Source organism: Cylas formicarius, unplaced genomic scaffold (genome assembly GCF_029955315.1).
Source record: "Cylas formicarius isolate icCylForm1 unplaced genomic scaffold, icCylForm1.1 PGA_scaffold_6__28_contigs__length_40554024, whole genome shotgun sequence".
Lineage (NCBI taxonomy): Eukaryota > Metazoa > Arthropoda > Insecta > Coleoptera > Brentidae > Cylas > Cylas formicarius.
In genome coordinates this window covers 29,309,754-29,331,844 of record NW_026844347.1, presented here as the reverse complement: position 1 = coordinate 29,331,844, position 22,091 = coordinate 29,309,754, and the positions used below count along the sequence as shown (strand labels likewise).

The 22,091-nt window shown below is 35.8% G+C and overlaps 2 protein-coding genes across 3 annotated transcripts in view; one reads left to right on the top strand and one right to left on the bottom strand.

The window, feature by feature from the left end:
* LOC132703454 (CAD protein) overlaps positions 1-22,091 on the top strand; it is a 30,138-nt gene that overhangs the window by 2,246 nt on the left and 5,801 nt on the right. The window contains exons 2-6 of the mRNA XM_060672718.1: positions 1,091-1,229; positions 1,791-2,064; positions 2,119-2,432; positions 5,272-8,425; positions 8,489-8,593. Of these exons, the coding sequence (XP_060528701.1) occupies positions 1,091-1,229; positions 1,791-2,064; positions 2,119-2,432; positions 5,272-8,425; positions 8,489-8,593 (3,986 nt within the window). The remainder of the gene's footprint in view (positions 1-1,090; positions 1,230-1,790; positions 2,065-2,118; positions 2,433-5,271; positions 8,426-8,488; positions 8,594-22,091) is intronic.
* Positions 8,593-19,581, bottom strand: LOC132703455 (uncharacterized). 2 transcript variants are annotated; one of them, XM_060672720.1, is made up of 5 exons: positions 19,300-19,581; positions 14,127-14,389; positions 11,984-12,067; positions 10,704-11,923; positions 8,593-9,099 (listed from the first exon to the last, which is right to left on the bottom strand). In XM_060672720.1, exons 1-5 carry the CDS (start codon positions 19,518-19,520, stop codon positions 8,716-8,718), a joined length of 2,172 nt encoding a protein of 723 aa, XP_060528703.1. In that variant the 5' UTR covers positions 19,521-19,581; the 3' UTR covers positions 8,593-8,715. The 2 variants fall into 2 exon arrangements, with proteins under 2 accessions (XP_060528703.1, XP_060528702.1); XM_060672719.1 differs by having other exon boundaries at positions 10,704-12,067.

Genomic DNA, 22,091 nt, shown 5'->3' with positions numbered 1-22,091 from the left:
TGAGCACAACTTTTAGGCTTTTATTGTTATATTATAAATAGAAAGTAAAATAACGTCACTTTCACATTGTTTAATAAATAAATAGTTTATTTATAGCCAATTTCTTTCCCTGCGCAAAACTAATAAATTAAATTTAAATTTTCAAATTTCAATATTTCGATGGGTAGCTATTTCAATTTTCAATTTTTTAATTTTTGCTTTAATTTAACAACTTTTATTCGACTTTAGTTTAGTCTAGTCGATGCCAGACACGAATAAAAATGAAAATTATGATTTTGAAAATCGAAGATATCGTTAATCTCCTTTCCGATGTTTGAACAAATCGTTTTTTATTAGTCACAATTAGCTTTTTTTTATGGTAAAACTATTGGAGTCATCAAGTAATCGTGATCGCTTTGGATTGCGATACTCTATATCCAATATCACACATGTTGCAACTTGTGGTCTATGTAAATGATACTTATGATGATACAGAAACCACAAACGTATATTTTCTTTTTTATCTCAGACTGAAATAGGCTATTTTTTAAATTGTTAACTCAACTGACAAACAAATCTTAATTCTGTTAATTAATGTTACTAAGATAAATAAAATACTAATATGCTTATAACGGCTGTATCGCTTAAAATTATCTTTGGTCTACATATCTATTTTAACGAGTACCACAAACCAAAAATGACTTGATATTTGTAAAGAAACTTATTACAAAAGATATTTGTGATGTCTTGCAAATGCCTCTGTGCAGTTTTGCGTCTTTTATAACCCCAATGATCTCAATATCTTATATCAATTAGAACTAGAACTAGGTAGCTATTTCTACAACAGACTTACAGATCATTAAGGTTGAAGACTAATTTCATAAGTAATAGCTTTTTACGATTATTAATTATTAATAAATGTGAAGGACTGTCAAATATGGAATTAGCTAGTCTTGCATGAAACTAATGTTTTGTGATCTTCGGTGCACTGAAGAATCTAGTGTCCCACAATAAAATGTATAACTGCTATATTTGCCATTTACATATTATTGGATATAAAAAATCAATAAAAACGGACCTCACGCAATGCCTATATCGTATTGTTTTGCAGTTTTCCAAACTGGGATGGTTGGATATCCTGAGTCACTTACCGATCCCAGTTATCACTCGCAATTGCTGATCCTAACCTACCCAATCATAGGCAACTATGGGGTCCCAGATCAACTCAAAGATGAGCATGGATTACCTTAGTAAGTGAAAAGCTACTTATTCTATAAGCTCTCTACAGGGTGTACCAACTTATCGGGCATAGAACAACAATAATTAAAATATAAAATTTGGTAATATATAAATGTCGTGGTAAATGTAAAAGTTACAGAATCTTGATTTTAACAATTGGTCAATATGCCATAAATATAAATACCATACCCTGTATCGTTTTAAGTACTAACATGTGTGCCAGATTTATCAAAACAAATCTTATCTTGATTTATGATATCATTTGTTATAGTGTGCTTCAAAACCGTTTATGCAATTATCTTTAAAAATGTGTTAAAGTTGAGCTCAGGGGCTATTTCTTAAAAAAACTAACAAAAAAAAATGAGGCACAGTATTATACTATTCCTTAGAAATGAAAATTTTGGCCCTGTTTTTAAATTGTAAGTAGGACCTAAAGCATTTCAATTGAGGTTGATATTTGTTAAAAGGCTTTGCAAAAAAAGGGGTTCTGAAATAGTTTATTGAGATGCAATATACTCCACAATTAAGTAACTGTTTAATAATGCGACTATTTTGCCTCCATTTCCTTGCAGTTTTTTTGAGTCAAATCGAATATGGGCTGCCGGCCTCATCGTCGGAGAACATTGCGATAACCCGAGCCATTGGCGTAACGTGAAAACCCTTTCCAAATGGATGAACGAACAGAATGTTCCCGGAATACAAGGTATTGACACCAGGCAATTGACGAAAAAAATTCGAGAGTCCGGTACAATGCTCGGACGTATAATTTACTCTTTGCCGATTCCTAAGGAGTTGAAAATCGCCGATCCGAATTTGAGAAATTTAGTTGCGGAAGTATCGACGAAGGTGCACTACGATATTTTTAACGAATTGGTGAAGTTTTCAATTTTCTTGTTCTAGAAACCCGTCACCTATAATCCAAACGGTTTTCCGAGAATCTGCGCAATAGATTGTGGAATGAAATATAATCAAATACGGTGCCTAGTGAACAGAGGTGCTAGAGTCGACTTAGTGCCTTGGAACCATAAATTACTCCCTAACGAATTTCACGGTCTGTTTTTGAGTAACGGGCCTGGTAATCCAGAAATGTGCCGGGAAGTTATCGAAAATATCCGAGCGGTCTTAGACGAAAAGGAGGTGAAACCAGTTTTTGGGATATGCCTAGGACACCAATTGCTCTCGATCGCCATAGGTTGCACCAGCTACAAAATGAAGTGAGTTGGAAATGATCATGAAACTGTAAAGTACGCTTAGCAAATATATTTTTTTATTGCAATAAAATTGATCTGACGCTGTTGCTCGTAAAATTACTGTTAAAACTAACCAAAACTATATAATAGGAGCGTTTACATGGTTCTCATATTATTGTGTATGTTTTTGAGCCCACAAGGATTGGTACTTTTCTCCACATTGAAAGTTTAAGCATTTCAGCTAAAGTCTCGTTTTCGAAAACAAAGAGAAATTAATGGATTTAGCTGTAAACTTAAATTATTGATTAAGATTAGAAGCTAAGTTAGGAGAGTAGTAAAAACTCCTGTGTTCTTTGGCTTCGGGAATGGTTTTATTCCAAACTCCTGGTTATTATGTATAAACTTAAACCAATAATTCGGATCATCAAGATCCAGATTTTATATTACCTTAAGATGGGTTTCGAAGTCGCCTTGTTCCAAAGAATAGAATAGAATTTGTATAATTATTATAGAGAGTAATAAGTACGTATCGCCACTTCAGTAAAATGGCTTCGAAGACTCATAAAAATATACTTTTACTTGATTTAAAAGTGTCGATTTGTGATAATATTGCTAGTGCTTCTGGTCATACAGCAACGTCCGTTCGCAGTGTTATTGTATGTACCTTCAATACACTCAGACTGATGCATCTCAGATAACTTTCGCAACTAAAGTTTACAGAACAACCTGCAGCTCAGGATATTTTCTTTCCAAACAGCTACCTCAATACATTTAACTAGTTTCTTTCACCAGAATTCTGGTTTCGGGTCATATTTTGGCAAAATAGTGCTGAAAAAATTCCATACCCAAACTTAAAACTGTCAAACTGATGAACTTTTAGTCACTATTTTAAGTATAGAACGCTGCAAAGTGTTATTAGTTTGGAAATGTCTCATGTCTATATTAAATGGCAATTTTCAACATGTTGGTTTCAAAAGTGTATTTAACATGAATTAGAAGCAACGATTAGAATAGAAAACACTTATCCCACTTGTACTTGTGTAACAGATTTAAATTAAAAACGTGTAGGTAATACTAATTCTATAAACTGAAAGTTGAAGATATTTTACCAATTTTATCATTTGCGCAGAGGAAGACGACAACAAGTCCCAAGAATCCAATTGGGATGAACTTATTTTATTGATTTTTGAATATGTTTACACCCACGATATATCTAAAACCATACCTCCCGCAATATATGCTTTTACAACCGACCCGCGATTAACTTTGCCTACTGTTTATTACTCCTAAACCGCAGCCCTTTATAGAACACCCTGCCGAGCAGACCCTTACCCGTAACTATTCCAGGACCGTCCTAAGAATTTATCTACCTACAGTAACACGCTGGATATAAGTATGTTTCCAATCTTTTTCGCCGAGTAATTCTTAAAACATGTACATAAAAAAATTACTTTTTACAAAACTTCTGGATTCCTCCTGCGTCGGTTTGTGCTTAGTCGAAATTGCTGACGTTTCGGCGACCATCCTGTTGGCTTCTTCAGAACTTGCAGTTTCAGTCAAGCTCTGAAGAAGCCAACATGATGATTGGCGAAACGTCAGCAATTTCGACTAAGCAAAAACCGACGCACGAGGAATCCAGAAGTTTTGTAAAAAACATTACAGTAGCCTGTGGAAGTTTTTCAATACATTTCTACGTAGTATCCTTATTAATATACAAAATATTCAATATAATAATAATAATAATAAAGTATCAGTCACTTAAAAAATCGTCCAGAAAACCCATTTTCTTCAAAAAAGTACGCAACGAGTCTTTGGAACAACTAATAGTACTTTTTTATGCGGGTCTTCTAGCGTTAAAACACTGTTCACTTTATAAGCGTCGAAGATTATTAGACCTGCGTGTTGCTCTTTAAAAACTCGCGAAGTACCAGAATCTTCTCTCACTTTCCTCTTGACTGTCCCATTTGAAATTTTCCTTTACAGTTGACTTGGGAACTTTGGTCATGTCACTTGCTTTTATTGGTGCTCCTACTTCCCCTTCTGAATTTCTTATAAAATTGTAAACATTCAAAATAATTTGTTTAGCATAAGAAGACAAATGGATCCGTTTCTTTATTCGCTGAGGTAGTTATTAGCTAAATTGTCATTAGGTTCGACTACCATCTCCACTTGCTTCATTCTACTGTCTCCAAATTTTAAAAATTGTTAAAAACAGGAACCTTCAAAAAATGTTTAAACGTAAGATTCTAATAAATATTTGTCTGTATTCTTATGACGTACGCGAATATAATCTATAGTCTGAAAAAAGACTGTTGTTTACAAATCGGAGAACTCTGTAGAAAACACAACAATACAAGAAGAAGAAACTTAACTGTAAGATAAATATAGTACAGCTACGTACTTTTACCATTTGAACTCATCAGTGAAAATAGCCCCGCAGAGTCAGAGCTTGAGAATCAGGTACATAAATACCTACTTACTCTAAGGATCATGAATTTAGATTAAACTCTTAAGAACGATTTACGTTTTAAATAAAAATTTCAAGTTTCTATAAATATTCGTTACGGTTCATCTCGGGCAAGACCCGCTTAATGCAGAATAAACATCTGTTGGGATGGATTTTACCGCTGGCCTGCTAAGGTCAGCGGTTAAGGTACTGTAAAATACTTAAAACGCCAAAGCAATAAATGCACTATATTTTCGGTCGTATTATACTAAAGAATTTGGTGTCTATACAATGGACAGTTCAACGGGTATAATCGATTTAAAGCTTAGAGATGTCATTAAAATTTTATTGTACATAAGGAATCACGAAACATTTCTGAATCGGGTTTTAATTCGTACTAAATAGAATTCCGTTTAGGTATGGAAATCGAGGTCACAACCAACCCTGCATCCATCACGGTACTTCGCGTTGCTACATGAGTTCCCAGAACCACGGGTTCGCGGTTGACGCGAACAGCCTGCCGGACGAATGGGAGCCCTTGTTTACGAACGCCAACGATCACACCAACGAGGGCATTATTCACAAAACGTTGCCATATTTTAGCGTGCAATTTCATCCGGAGCACATGGCCGGGCCGCAAGATTTGGAATGCTTGTTCGACGTCTTCCTACAGACCGTTAGCGAATATTCGTCATATCCGTTGACGAAAATAAACGTTAAAGACCTTTTGAACGATAAGTTAAGTTTCGAAGTCGAGAAACCGCTCAATACGGTTCCTAAAAAAGTTCTGATTATCGGTTCGGGGGGGCTTTCCATTGGCCAAGCTGGCGAATTTGATTATTCCGGTTCGCAAGCAATAAAAGCGCTAAAAGAAGAAAATATCCAGACGGTACTGATAAACCCCAACATCGCAACGGTCCAAACTTCTAAAGGTTTAGCCGATAAGGTATATTTTCTCCCACTGGTACCAGAATATGTAGAGCAAGTAATCAGATCTGAAAGACCGGGGGGCGTTTTGCTGACATTTGGCGGTCAAACCGGGTTAAATTGCGGCGTGCAATTGCAAACAGCGGGGGTATTTGACAAGTACAATTGCCAAATCTTGGGGACGCCCATCCAAGCGATAATTGAGACGGAGGATAGGAAAGTATTTAGCGAACGAGTCGCAGAAATCGGCGAAAAAGTTGCACCAAGCGTGGCCGCGCATTCTGTCGAAGAAGCTCTCAGGGCTGCCGATATCCTGGGGTATCCCGTAATGGCCCGGGCGGCCTTCTCGTTGGGTGGATTGGGATCCGGTTTCGCTAGCAACAAAGACGAACTGAAAGCGCTAGCGGTTCAGGCTTTGGCCCATTCGAGTCAGTTGATAATCGACAAATCCCTAAAAGGTTGGAAAGAGGTGGAATACGAAGTGGTTCGCGATTCGTTTGACAATTGCATAACGGTGTGCAACATGGAGAACGTCGATCCTTTAGGCATACATACCGGGGAATCTATCGTCGTCGCACCGAGTCAGACGCTCTCCAATAAAGAGTACAATATGTTGCGCGCCACCGCCATCAAGGTCATACGTCATTTTGGAGTTGTAGGAGAGTGCAACATTCAATACGCGTTAAATCCTTACTCCGAAGAATATTACATCATCGAAGTAAACGCGCGTTTGTCTAGGAGTTCGGCTCTGGCGAGCAAAGCTACCGGTTATCCTCTGGCCTATGTGGCGGCAAAGTTAGCACTAGGAGTGGCTCTGCCGGACATAAAAAACTCCGTTACCGGCGTCACGACAGCGTGTTTCGAGCCCAGCTTGGATTACTGCGTGGTTAAAATTCCTAGGTGGGACTTGCACAAGTTTTCCAGGGTCAGTACGAAAATCGGCAGCTCCATGAAGAGCGTCGGCGAGGTGATGGCCATCGGACGCAAATTCGAAGAAGCTTTCCAGAAAGCGTTGCGAATGGTGGACGAGAACTTCTCCGGGTTCGATCCATATCTGAAAGAAGTGAACGATGCCGAACTAGAAGAGCCAACCGATAAACGGATGTTCGTAATCGCCGCCGCATTAAAGAACAACTATTCCATTGAAAAACTGTACGAGCTGACAAAAATCGATCGCTGGTTTTTGCAAAAAATGAAAAACATTGTCGATTATATGACGGAGCTCGAAGCTATCGACCAGCACCACCTGGTGGCCGGCGCGTTACTGAAAGCGAAACAGTTGGGCTTTTCCGACAAACAGATAGCGACGGCGGTGAAAAGTACCGAGTTGGCTATAAGAAAGAGACGCGAGGAATACGGTCTGACGCCGTTCGTGAAACAAATAGATACCGTGGCTGCTGAGTGGCCGGCCACCACCAATTACCTTTACCTGACGTATAACGCTTCGGCGTCTGATTTGGAATTCAACGAAGAACACATTATAGTGATCGGTTCTGGCGTTTACAGAATAGGAAGCTCAGTCGAATTCGATTGGTGCGCGGTAGGATGTCTAAGGGAACTGAGAAGGTTGGGGTATAAAACCATAATGGTGAACTACAACCCGGAAACGGTGAGCACAGATTACGACATGTCCGACAGGCTTTACTTCGAGGAGATAAGCTTCGAAGTCGTCATGGATATATACAATTTGGAAGAGCCCGAAGGTATTATATTGTCCATGGGAGGTCAGTTGCCGAACAACATCGCCATGGACTTGCATCGGCAGCAAGCTAGAATATTGGGCACGTCGCCGGATAGCATCGACGGCGCTGAAAATAGATTTAAATTTTCGCGTATGTTGGACCGTATAGGCATCATGCAGCCGCGGTGGAAAGAACTGACCAATTTGGAGTCCGCCGTGCAGTTTTGCGAGGAAGTCGGCTACCCGTGTTTGGTCAGGCCATCTTACGTGCTGAGTGGAGCAGCGATGAACGTTGTCCACTCGAACCAAGACCTGAAGACTTACTTGTGCGCGGCGAGCGAAGTGAGCAAAGAGCGTCCCGTGGTGATATCGAAGTTTATCTTGGAATCCAAAGAAATTGACGTAGACGCAGTGGCCTGTGACGGTGTCATTTTATGCATGGCGGTATCGGAACATGTAGAAAACGCCGGCGTCCATTCGGGGGATGCCACCCTGGTGACGCCACCTCAGGATATTAACGAGGAAACGCTCGCTAAGATCACGTTCATCAGCAAATCGATAGCGGCATCGTTAGAAGTAACTGGTCCGTTCAACATGCAACTGATCGCCAAGGATAACGATTTGAAAGTCATCGAGTGCAACGTCAGGGTGTCGAGGTCGTTTCCATTCGTCTCGAAGACTTTGGATCACGACTTCGTCGCTATGGCCACTAGGGTGATCGTGGGCGAGGTGGTCGAACCTGTCGACGTGTTGGGCGGTTGCGGACGCGTTGGTGTCAAAGTACCCCAGTTTTCGTTTTCCCGATTGGCGGGGGCCGATTTTATGCTTGGCGTGGAAATGGCGTCTACCGGAGAAGTGGCGTGTTTCGGCGAAAATCGATACGAAGCGTACCTCAAGGGCCTAATGAGTACTGGCTTTAACATACCGAAAAAATCGATATTGCTGTCGATTGGGAGTTTCAAGGTATTGAAAAAGCTACCAAAAAAAAATAACGGTTTATTAGTACGTTTGTTTTCGACCATTTAGCACAAAAAGGAGTTACTACCGAGCATGAGATCTCTGCGAAAGATGGGGTACAAGTTGTACGCCAGCTTGGGTACCGCAGATTTCTATAACGAGCACGGCGTGAACGTAAGTACAAAATGAAAGTGACTAGAACGCGGATTGCAAATAATAAGTTAACACATATAAAATTTACGCTGTAATCACAATTTAATACGAAATGAAGTACTATTGCGGTAGCAAAATGTTCGCTATCTAGAATTTCTTGCAGCACTATTGTATGAACGGTTCAAGGAATGGTAATTTATTATATCGTCTTTTTCACTCGTTTGTCTATCATTGATCACTATTTGGGGTTGCGCAGTTAAGTTCAACGCTTCGCTTACTGGTTTCTCTTCGAAACAATTGGCTTCTTCCTTTTTAATTTTTTTGTAGAACTCTTGAACTTCGTCCCTGAAGATGGCGCACTCCTCTTCGAATATTTTCGTTAAATACCAAGCCTGTTTCAGGTAAAACATGCTTTGTCTGACCGTGCTTATCCTGGTGCACGTTTTCGCGAGGTTTATGTAGTTGGTAATGAACAATTTTAGCAGAGCCATCTTTTTGTGAATGTCGAACTGTTTTTCGCATTTCCACTGTAAAAAAAGGAATTGTTATATAGGCTGCAATAAACATTTAACTATTGTGCTTGGAAAAAATCCATTAGGTGGCCAGACAAGAATGCAATTTACTACATCGCTTTCAACTATCTCTTAAGACTTCGGCAAAAATTTTATTCCTAAAGATTTTCGCCATTTGAAACATGTACCAAAAAATGCTTTTTAAAGCTGAGCTTTATTCGTTATTATTGGTTTAACACTTTTTAACATATATTTTTTAAAATTTACAGTTGTAACACCTATTCGACTGAACGGATTTTATCAAGCATGGTCTCGTCGGAGAAAGTATTTAATAATAATAGCACTAGATATACATAAGTGTAAGTAAATTAGGAAAACATGCAGCGAAAGCCTTGAAATAAATCACGGTCATCCAGGCAAAACTCAGATACTGGTAAAGCATCATTTAAAAGAAAAGAAAAATCATTGTTCCAGATAGCAAAGAATATATTAGCTAATTGACGTTTGAGAACACTAAATTTAATCGTAGCTCTAAATGCATGTAGGCACCACCAGAGAGTCAACTAGTGAAAGTGAAGTGTAAGAATATGGCCTTTTAAATACTTCTTCTACAATCCCCTATTAAGGAAATTTTATTAAACAGATAGCGAGGAGACTTATTTTTAAAGACTTTGAAATAAAAAGACGCCATATGCAACTTGAATCGATTATAGATTTGATTGGATTCGTCTTCTATCGGCTGGATCAAGGCAAAGGCTGTAAACACTTTTTATTGCTTCACCCTAACTGTCTTACATAAATAGGATGTGGAGAACTGTAGAGATACATTACTTTGCATTCTTACCTGGCTAGTCTGTACATATATCTAGAAACTTAGGGAGATGAAACTAGATCCGAAAATACCTTTATGAACGTACTGAGTAGGCAAAATCATTTCGCAAAAATATTTAATCATCAGTTACATCATCAATTAGTATTACAAAGGAATAAAAAATTCTGTAGTAGCTCTGAGAAGTTACAAGGCTCACATCATAATCTAAATCATAAAGAAAGTTATTTTAAGAAACATATAACTGGACCCTTTTAAATTGCTGATTTTCCAAAGGCAGATGTCCTTACAAAATAATTAAATGCAGTTATTGAGCTATTTAGGTAACTACAAGAATCAACAGCGATCATATGTTAGCAGAAGAGTGGTGGTAAAGCATCAGGTATCAAAAATTTACAATTTTTTTCAGATTGTTCCAAAAGGAAAACTTAAAGCAGTTCTTGGTTTGCATGACTGTTTTTTTCAATTATAATCTTAGTCTGTACGGATGTGATGGTGCAAATTCTTGAGAATTAATACAGAGACCATTTTTGTCAAGTTTTCAACTGATCTTTATCAATTTTTTTTGCATTTCTATTGTATAATTTTTGTTTAAAATATTAGGATGTTGCTAGATCATCAATACTTTTATTTTTATTCTTATTGTTGAAATTATGTTAAATTTCCATACAAAATAGGTTGGAGGCTCAACACAGTAATATTTAGTCATGTTGTTTAAGAATATTTTATTCTAATGAGAATCGCTATTTTTTTTTGTATATTGGTTAGTTCTCCAATTACTAATACTTACGTCGTCATCGATGCTATCGTGAGATTCCCTCCTGGCGGCAAAACTGTAATGGTATTTGAGATTCGTAATGTTTTGCTTGCCGGCTTCTTTTGCCTTCCGTTTTTCCAAAATCTTCCTCTTGCGTTGCATTTCTTTGACGTATTGTAATTGTTTTTCCGCATCGGTAAACCTGGGCTTTTTCTGGACAGATACGGTGTCGAGTTCTCCTGTCCCGTTCTCTAAGTCCCAAGCCGAAGACGTCAATATCCGTATGAGTTCTTTGTAATCAAGTGGGGGATAAAACTTGCCACTCTTGTTTCTCAAATTTCTCAACGCTCTAATCACAAACGTGAGCGGTGACTGAATAATTGCGTGGAACGCTTCGTTTGCAGGTTCCAAATACTTCCGCTGGATGTTTTGGAACAAATTCTTCTTCTTCACGAAATAATCTGGAAAAGTCCGTTTATGTAGAGCGTTGGACAAACTCTGAATTATATTCAATAGTTTAACTCCTAGCCTGTGTTCGGGCCATTCGTTGTAGTTTTTCTCACATTGCCAGTACATGTGCGTCTTCAGATGTTCCGGCAGGAGACCTTGTTGTTTCGTGATAGGTTCTATATATTCCTTGTGCAACGTCATTAGAACCAATAAACATTTGAGCTGCGGCATTGACATGTACGAATCTAAATATCGTTCGGCCAACGGAAAATGAATTTCCCATTCCAGATCGGCGTCCGGGTAGAAGCCGCGTTTCCTGGCGTAGCTTTTCGGAACCAGAGCGCAGTTTAAGCATCTCATTTCGTTCAGCATTTTCTCCGTCGGCCAAAGCGATTTTCTTTCCGTATTTTCTCGCCAAAGAAAATCCAATGTCTGACCTTCGGGCCACGAAATAGTTAAACACGGCATAATCTCGCAGGGGTATGTTTCCTCGTTATCGGTCAAGTTGCAGAAAATTTTTCCTGGTATCGATTTGGCGTCCGTAACTTGGCAATTGTCGAAACATAAGGCTCTTTCCGTAGAATTGATGAAAAGGGTGCTTTGAAAATATTTCATAAACCCTCTCGAAGTTAGATACGATACAACGTCGTACACGTCCTCGTCGGTAAGTTCCTCGGCATCCAAATCTTCCATGTCGAGATCTATATCCGCTTTCTTCACTTTTCTGTAGACGAAACAGTCGTTTAACGATTGATTGTCAACGTTTCCGTTATCGTCTTGGATTGGTTTGGGAATCCTCAGGTCTGTAACCGATGAATATCCGGATGTATTATCTGTGTCGGTATCGCTTGTTCCGCTCGTACTTGATGACGGTATTGATAGATATTCAATCTGAGAATTGTTATCCGGTGGAATCGATGACGTCAGTTCACGTAGTTTAACGTAGCCTGAAAGAGAAAAAAATGACATTTCATTTCGTGTTTAATGGTTAATAGATAATAGAAATTTGAGTAAATTCATCGCGTATTCTGAATTGAAGTCGATATTATTTTTCCATAGTGATGGGTAAGCGAATGACTGGGTTCTTATATTCCTGTTTTAATTTGCATTTTTCGTATTTGCCAGTAGAATTTGTGAGTTTCCTTTTTGCCACTTAAAATGCGACTGGCATTTAAATCATTCGATAATGTTTTTTCGACAGACAACGAGATTCGACGAATTTCTAAATTAAAGTTGATTAGGACAGATAAAATGCATTGTTTCACTTAACGTATTTTTGATACAGATATCGATTAATACAAATAACTGTAATCTGAGAGGAATCCTTCAATAATTGAAGGACCTACGTGTACAGGAAGTTTACTGTCCGAACATTCTGTGAAGGAGGTGAGGGAGAGATAATTAATGGACAAAAAACTGACCATAACTTTGATTTGGTGGATACTGCTGTATTTGTGAAAATTCATAGTACGCGGCACAGAAATAAAATAATAATAAATAATATTGTTATTTTTTTATTAGTTCAAATAGACAAGAACTATGTTTTAGTTTAAATAGGTATAATTACTTTACATTCAAAACATGAAGCATATCTTATGCCTAGGTTTGTGGAATTGACCGGTCAATTTTTTTTCTCTGCATTGACTGGTCAGCTGACCCCCCGAATTGGTAAGTATCGTATTCGGGTAATCCCTGAAGAGGGTGATAGGTAAATTGGACATGACAAATGCATAATAATTTATTATAAAATGCTTATTATTATTAAATTTTGATCTAATTTGACTAGTCAATTAAGGCAATTATCCGTGATGGTTTGACCAATCTCAGCACTACTTATACCATTGTTGGGATTATTCATAAAAATGAGATCACAGAAAACGTATCAAAATTAACGCATCACTAAAATTCAGGTCAATTTCAAACTTAATTTTTTGGCGAACTGCACTTTTCTGCTCAATATTTGTCACATTCTATGGCAATTCGCTTCAACGCTGTTAGGTGTCTGTCTAAGTCAGTGCAGCGCTTTTTCATCATTTTGTTCTTATATTCACTAGCTTATTAATCGAAATAAAAAGAGCCCATATCAGGTGTTTCCTCCGCTACTCCTTGTGACCAATTAACATCGATAACTCATACTTCGAACTCATGTAGCTACTAGATGTATAGAGGCACTTCCTGCGCCGATAATATAGCAATTTTTTGGAAGCGATGATGAAAAAACTATTAAGGTAGACCATTTAATATGCACATGCAATCATATGAAATCTCGCTTACAACCAATAACACCTAGCGGTGTTCAACAACCAGCATTATCGCTGACAGTTCGTTAAGTCGACAGGTTTCAGTTTAGATTTGTGCATTTTTATGGCATTATTTAGATCTAGGTCTCGTTGAATAATCTTAGAAAATGAGTTAGGTGTGTGCAGATCGTTGTTTAGAAAGAAAATGGCGTAAAGTGCAGGTAGTGGATGAAATTTAGAGGAATGAGCCAAAATCATTCCCTCTCCTTACGAAAATATCATAGCTGCCTGAAGTGCACTAGGGTCACTAAATTATCTAATAGGTTTGAACCAGAAGTTTAATTTTTGCCTTATCGATGATAGTCCTTATTCTCCTGATAATGTTTTGTACATCATCCATTTGATCCCATAAATGTTGTATTGGGTTACTTAAATAATTCAGTACTATTCTTGCAATATGTCGTCTGGCATTATAAAACTCTTCTAATAATCTGCCAAACTTATTTGCTTAATATTAAATTCATTACTTCACTTAATAAAGGAAATAACGACGCTTGAAATTTTCAGCAAATGCAGATGAAATATACCATCACTTTAGAGCTCTTAGTACTTTTCAACTTCGAAGATGAATGGAATTTAAATATTTCACAAAAAAAGCTTAGGCAAGCAAAAAATTTCAATTGGTGTTAATAAATTATTTACCTGAACGAAAGCAGTACGAGGCTGTTAAATAAAAAGTCAAATTGGAGGTCGCTGTTATTCTCACCTCTTCTGCGCGAGTCTTCGATTTTGACTTGACATTTCGTTCGTCTTCCCAGTTGATCCGGTACATCGATGGATTGATACACTTCGATCGAATCATTTAAGGGAAAATAGATCCTCTTCGTAACTAACGGTTCTGGTGCATCCTTTTTGGGACCATGCAGAGGGCGGTAAATTACGTTTTTGTTGGCCTTTTCGAGTAAAATATCGGGTTCGATAGTACTTTCTCCATTTAGGTGACGCTTCTGAATGACCTCTCGGATTTCGCTGAAAACAATTAGTCTTCCTTTATGCATGTATCTTCAGATGCAGGTGTCGACAGAAGAATTGTTCGTTAAAATAATATAAAAAGAATTGGGAATACCTATTCAAGTGTCCAACTGATCCTTATTTTTCTTGCCTAAAACACGTATTTGCAAAAAGTTATTCAAGTTCAATTTTTCCAGGAAGATTTTAGTTATATTTCTTTGCCTAAAATTATTCTGATGTTTATATCACATTAAAGACTTTTAGAGGCTATACGAAAGGATCAAAATCTTAGCTGCTAAACTTTTGCAGTCACAAGTTGGTATGTTGTTGCTCGTATACTGTAGGCTGTTATTTTTAGCTAATTTTGCTTTAGTAGAATTTTTTTGAAATTGTGGTGTTGCTTAATATAATCAAGATTTACCCAAAAGCGTAGAGATGCCATTTTGACCATTGGAGAATGGCATCAAAATACAGGATTTTCTTCAGTTTTTTTTAGTTACTTTTGATTACTTAATTGTCGTTATAGATTAGTCAACTTTTCGAATTTCACGTGCAATAAAAACACCAAATGGCGGGGAATGCCATAATTTCGTTTGTCCTGAGAAAACGCGAAGGGTCTATAGGTCATGCTATAGGTCATTCGATGAGTAATTAATTAATGAGTATATTAATGACGTATTAGCCACAGAAATTATTTATTAGATTATTATCAGTAAGTTGGGAAGTTTTTTTATAATTCATTTGGCTTGCATAACTTAAGTACCTCTTAATTATTCAAAAAAATAAATTTAAGTTACATATTGACAAAACATAAATAATTTAATAAACATTAGGGTGTGGGTATAAATCTTAGTGAGACGGATATCCTTCTTTTGACAGAAAAGTGCAAAGTTGCTGAGAAATATACAGGGAGTTCCAATAAAAAAAATCAACCTTGATACTTTTTACAAACTTTTGTAAATCTTATATTTTCCGTGTGGTATAGGATGAATCCATGTATGTATAGATGATGAAAACGTTTAGTTCCGTGAAAAAAATTACTACCAAGGTACCGACTGTGCCACCACAAGGAAAATAGTCTACAGTTATATATTTTAAACAAACAATTACAAATATTTCGGGCGTTTTTCGTGCCCCTCTCTAATATTAAATGAAGCTCTGAATTTCGCTCATTACGATTCGCATATAGATCCTAAATTGTACAAAAACAACAAATAACGGGCTGTTGATTGTTATTTCGACAGCTAAGGATTTGAGTACGATACGAACAATAATGGACGATAAAAAAATCCGATACTGTCACTCAAACGACAATCTTTAGGGTATACACACTACGCACTATCTCTCTCATGCAATGTAATATCGCATGAAATTCGCGTGATGCAGTGAACGCGAGCGGTCAAAAATATTAGAATTTGGTCACACAAAAATGTTATCAATCTTTTGAAGTAATTTCTATGGTAATTTGCAAACAAGTAGTGGAGATTAATTCCAGAAAGAGAAACCCATTTGAAAGCGAATTAAATTTGAGCATTTAATAAATGTAAAATAAAAGAGAATACTAGAGAAAGATAGCAATAAGAGAGAAGTACGGAATAATTTTCGAGTAGCTTTATGAATGACGTTATCAACATCCAAACCAATCTCTTCTAACAGGAAAATTAAAAATCGCACAAATATTGTTATTTATAAAATAATAATTTAATATTTTATAGCACTAATACTTAGATTCAAAGTTTTGGTTAGTTAAAGTTAGTTAAATCCATTTTATCTCCAATTTGTTTATTGAATTGTCGCTTATCCTTTTTATATCTCATTACAAAGTATGGCCGATTTTGCTTGCTTTGCCTTTACTTAATTTTATGCAAACTAAACTCAAAAGAATTAGAATAAGCCCATATAATTTATTTATTTATTAATTGCAATATTAGATTTTCTATAGCACGTATACTCAATTATATGCCACATTGTACTTTACCTATTTGAAACACAATGCGGAGGCTCTCAATTTTAACAGATAATATCATTTCAGTTTAATTATTGCACGGTGTAAGTATTTATCGTGTCATGTTTGCAGGGATTAATTAAGTTTTAATTAAGATTTTTATCTGAGAAACAGGGCGCAAGTCGTAAATATCAAACGCAAAATGGGCGACATTAGCTGGTGTTCCTTGCTACGGCATATCAATAGTAGCATTATTATCAAATCTAGATAGCCGTGATTCGTTTCAAGTGGACCAGTTTGGTATTATTGAAGGGGGATTTTTTATTTTAAATATTCACACATTTTTGTTTTGTCCCAGTTCATATAAACGTAATTTTTTCGGACTTATTGTTCAATTATTAATTATATGTCTAATTAAATTTATACTTTTAATTTCATTTTGCTTGACATTTGAACCCGAGTTTAATTTTCGAATTTTTTAAATAGAATCTCTATCCTTATCCTGAGAGTCTAATTAAAAAATGTTGCGTCAAAACAGTAAGCAATAGAAAATAAAGGAATGTCAAAAATAATCAATAATATTACAAACTTGCTAGATATTATGCGTAGTAACATGAATTACTTGCAGAAAATCTCATTTTTTAAGGACGAGTGAGTTTCTTCGCATTATTTATTTTTGTCTTTTAAACTGAGCCTCCAGAGCAATCTCAACACTAAACGATTACTTAAACACGCCTGGGGAACTTTCCTGGATGCCCCATTGCACAATTACTGGTATCAGAAATACTTTTCTTTATATATCATTTTGACACCATGGCAGATTATGATAAATTGCAATTAGAAAAAATATTTTTGTTGGGTTGGTGCATGGCACGCTATATGCTATGTAAGTAATCAAAGCTTTAATTATTTTGAAAACATTTTGACAAGCATATTATTAAAAAAAAACATTATTATTGGACTGGTTTAAATATACAGGGTTAGTAAAAAGTATCTGAACGCTTAAATATCTCCAAAACTTCCAAAATTGGAACCATAAAATTCAATTCCGGGGTATTTTTCAAGGTATAGAATTCAAAAATGTCAACAGAAATGTCAGATTTACCACTTTTGTGTTACAGGACATAATTTTGTTATTTTAATGCTGCCAAAGCTGGAACGACAAAATTCGATACCTGGGAGTGTTGGACACAGAAAAATCAAAAATATTAACAGCAGTGTTATCAGATTGACCTCTCTAGATAAAAAAAAATCTTAACATCTCAGAATTTTGGAGGTTTTTAAACATAGGAAATTTTAGAAGTCTGTCAGTGAAAGGTTACCAGAACTATAAATATCAACGCGAAATCTGCCAACATTGTCGTCGCATTTTTGAATTCTTGTTCAAAAACCAACAGGTATTGAATTTTATCGTTCCGGTTTTGGCAGTTTTCGAGATATTTAAGCGTTCCGGTACTTTTTACTAAAAAAGCTGTAGCTCAATAGTTAATAATTTTTTTGAAATTATGTAACCCTACTAAATTCGACATGCACACCTTACTGCAACCAAAATAAATAAGGGATGACTAAATTATGACGTGTTGTGTAAAAGTGGTAGATCTGCCAACATTGCCGTTAGCGATTTTGAATTCTGCATGTTCAAAAACCCCCGGGTATCGAATTTTATCGTGCCAGCATTGACAGTTTTCGAGATATTTAAGCGTTCCGGTACTTTTTACTAACCCTGCATTTTCCATTTGATGGACGGCTGTCGTTTATTTGGTGTTTATTGATCATTGAAGTATTTCAAATACCAACGCAATTATTTACGGACCTAACAAAAATGAATTAATAATAAGTAAAGTTTAGAACTTTAAAAAGTTTGATGAATGATTTAACCCTAAAAATAATATAAATACTAGAAATTATTAAATAATTCTAAATCATACCTCAAAATGAACATTTAACGACACAAGACACAATTAGGGTAGACGCAACAAATATGCTCGCTGCTTTCCTGTCGGTAACCTTTAAACCATGGATTTCTTGAAAACACTCTAAACTCTCTACCGAGTGAGTTTCATTTAAGAAAAATAAATTTATTAAAAAACGAAATAATCTGAAATTCATATAAAAAATCGAAAGGAATAATCAAATAACAATAGTAACAACAGCTTATGGTAATACAGTAAGAAAAATGGTAATAACACACACTAAATATGTTTTGTTAGTATTGTTTCAGTTCAAAAATTGTAATTGAACCTTGGGGTTATTGAAACTAAATCTAAAAACTAACGAAAACAAAATCTAAAAAATGTATAACTAGAAACTTCAAATTTGGCCAGCCTATGAACTTTCTAGTATTGTTCTTCAATATGCAGCGTGTCCAATTAAATCAATATAATAAAGTGTTTAGATTTATATAAAAAAAAGTTTTTCTTTATAAAATTACAACCACGACCATACCATAACCATAAAATTATTAAATTATATATTGTCAGATATTCAACATTATCCATCAGATATTTTTTAAAGAATTCTATATATGGTAGCTTTGCTAACTGAGATCTATATTGTAACAATATTCATCAGTTGCAAAACATTGATCATAACCATGTCAGGAAATAACTGCAGATATATAAGGGAATTTCGAGGAACGAATCGTTAAATGTTCAGAAATTATTGTCTTATATCTGGATATCTTCGACAAGAGTATCAATTATTGACAACTTTTCTTAGTACAAAAAGTCGATGTTTTTAAAGATCCAGGTAACTTCATATTTCTTGAGAAACCTTGGATACGGCTCAATAATCTTTATATCTGATGGTTCTAATTCAAGTTTTAGACCATGGAGAACTTTTTTCATAAAACTAAGAATAAAAAAGTTTCCCGCCTTAATGATGCTTGTCTATGAGAACTAGTATTTTCTGAAGAAAATCCCGTTTCTGTTTAATTCACCCGCATGGACTAATTCCAAAAATTGCGCAGTTTTTTGATACTTACGTTTGAAAATTATCCAAAAACAATGTAGACATCAACACGTTGTTTAAAACAAACAGTTCCGGGTTGTCGCGCAAGTCTTTCCGTATGTGATCTATAATGTTCCTGTCGTATTTGCTCACGTGTTCACCTTCTTCGTCGTATTCAACATTGTAGTTGCAATCATCTTCGTCGTTTTTCCTCTGAAGCGACCGCGAAACATTTTTCGACACTGGGCAACCCATCTTCGATTTCGAGCCCCCACATTAAACGTTACCGATTGGTTATATTGTCATTTCAAAGTCAATGACGAGGACCGACTGCCTCGTGAAAATTAAATTCGCATTAAAGTAATATCAAAAACCAATTATCGTGTGTAGATAAGGTAATTTATATTCGTTACAAAGAAACCCGTACTAATGTTTAACTGTAATTGCGCTGGGGTTATATTGAATTTCCTGGAAAATTTTCGTGATTCCGCAAATCTAAATTGTGTATTGCTGGATTCATATGTTTCAGATATTTATAAGGGCTTTCCAAAACGCAAGTCTACTTAATTGCAGGATTTTTTAATTGACAATTTATACATAGCAGCCACTTTATCATTTTGATTTCGTGGTAAACTTTTAAACTAATACAGATACAGTGTCGGTGAAATTGGATAAAACTTGTGTATTAAGATTGCAACAGGCATCAAGCCCTAAAACTACCAAAATTAAATTATCAGAGGTGGACTAAGAAATATTTATTTTCAATTAAAATGAAAAAGAGTGTTTTCACTTGTTTTACCTACAAGATGTTCCAGTTTTGAATTAAACATTGAAATTTCTTACGATTTATTTGTTTAGCATAATACAAACGTTTGTTGCCGCAGAGCAGAAATGTCAGTTCGTTTTACATGTTGTTGAAATTGTAGGAGGAAATTATTGTTCTTCTAAAAAGTCAGTCAGTGGATCTCTAAAATGTCAACATTTTTTTTTATATTTTTTCATCTAACCTGACTTTCATGTATTTTCTTCGAATTTGCCGCCATTATATGATATGACATGACAAAATGTACTTTTGGGTTATGGTTTGGGTTATGCAGGAGTACATAGAACATTTCCCCATCTCTTGCATTTTCCCAATTTTCCATTCACTCACTATTTTTGAAAGATATGTTAAACTTATGTCAGAGTCAATTTACGAAATTTACCATTAGGGTACACTTCTCACCAAAGGCGCAATAGATCCTAGGGACTCAATTGCGCACATTGGATTTGCCGCACCCATTCAAAACTAAAGCTTTAAAAATAGTGTCAACAAGAGATAACTATTGTATTGTTTTGACATTAATTTACAATGCAAGTGTAAAACCGACGGTATTTTCCCAAAATATGTTTTACAGCTACGGATTATCTGTGATTATTCGGTACTCGTTTAAAACGATATTTTTCCGGAATGCTTTACAACTTCCCCATTTCCGAGATCATCGTAACTTAATTATTTCGATCCATGATATCATTACTTAGCTAATAAAATAAACGAAATCAAATACTTAACAACAAACAGCAAAATGGAAAACTTTGATGAACTAAAAAATACCATTTATCTTGAAAAACGACCTCATTGAAGTTTAATCTAAATAAATCTTGGTCTTTAACAACTTAACCTGAAAAAAATTCTTGCTTTGACAATCCACCAAATTATGAATAAATAATAGAAAAAATGACACAGATGAGGTGACATGTGAAGTAACACTTTTCAGACTTGCTTTTGTAAAGAACCGGAAGTATCAGAAAATCTAGATCGTTGTGTACTAAACATCACTCACAGATCGATAATGTTGGAAGTTTCTGCCGTTATTTTTTATCTAATGATTCATTGAAAAATCATATTCGTGAAGGCCCATAAACGACTTTGTTTCGGCACTGATTCAAACAAAGCAGTAAAATTTAACTGCGGATGATGATTGGATCTTCTACAATTAATTAAGGTTATCACTATTTGTTGTTCTGAAAATACTGATTAATAGCGTGCGTTATTGGACCATTTTAATTGCATTTCGATGTTTCATTAATTCTTTTTTTTCCAAGTCGAGGGATATGACCCCAAAAATCAGAAAAACCCATTTCAAAGTGATCACGTTCCAATAAATTTATTTGCGTCAGTCACGGGGGAAGATTCGTAAAGAAATTATTTTTGTCTGTAACAGGTATCACGCACATGAACTATAAAGAATACAGAAAAAGTGTTACAACTCTTTGTCAATGAACAAAAAATTAAAAATATAAAGAGTAATGCACCGCTAGAAAAGTGGTGAGCATTAAAAGATCAAAGACAATGAAATGAGGAACGACCTTGGAATTAGGAATGGGCCATTGTATCATTTATCGGCAATCTCTACTTTGGGTCCTACATTGAATAAATTGTCATTAACCTTAATTAAGTATATATGTCTCCCTCATAACTTTTGTAGATGACGCTGAGCTGTTTTCGGACAATCAAGATGATGGTCAAGTCCTAGTAGATAAGTCGTCTGACCTGCCAAAACTTAATGAAAGGCCTAAACTTCTCAAAAACCCAATTAATGGGTTTTAACTTTCTTGTTCATTTATTTTTAACCATTATGTAACAGATCACATAATTGACAGGCTCAGGATCTTTGGCCATCAGTATTTTCTTCAGGAGTTGAGGCCGCATTTTGCTCGCAATATTTACTTTGCTAATACGGAGTCACACCTTAAAAATACATTTCTCTGCTCGCGTGATAACATAAGTTGGAGACCAGAAATGCTTGCCCTAAATTTTTGCTTATTTTTAATTTATATCTTTAT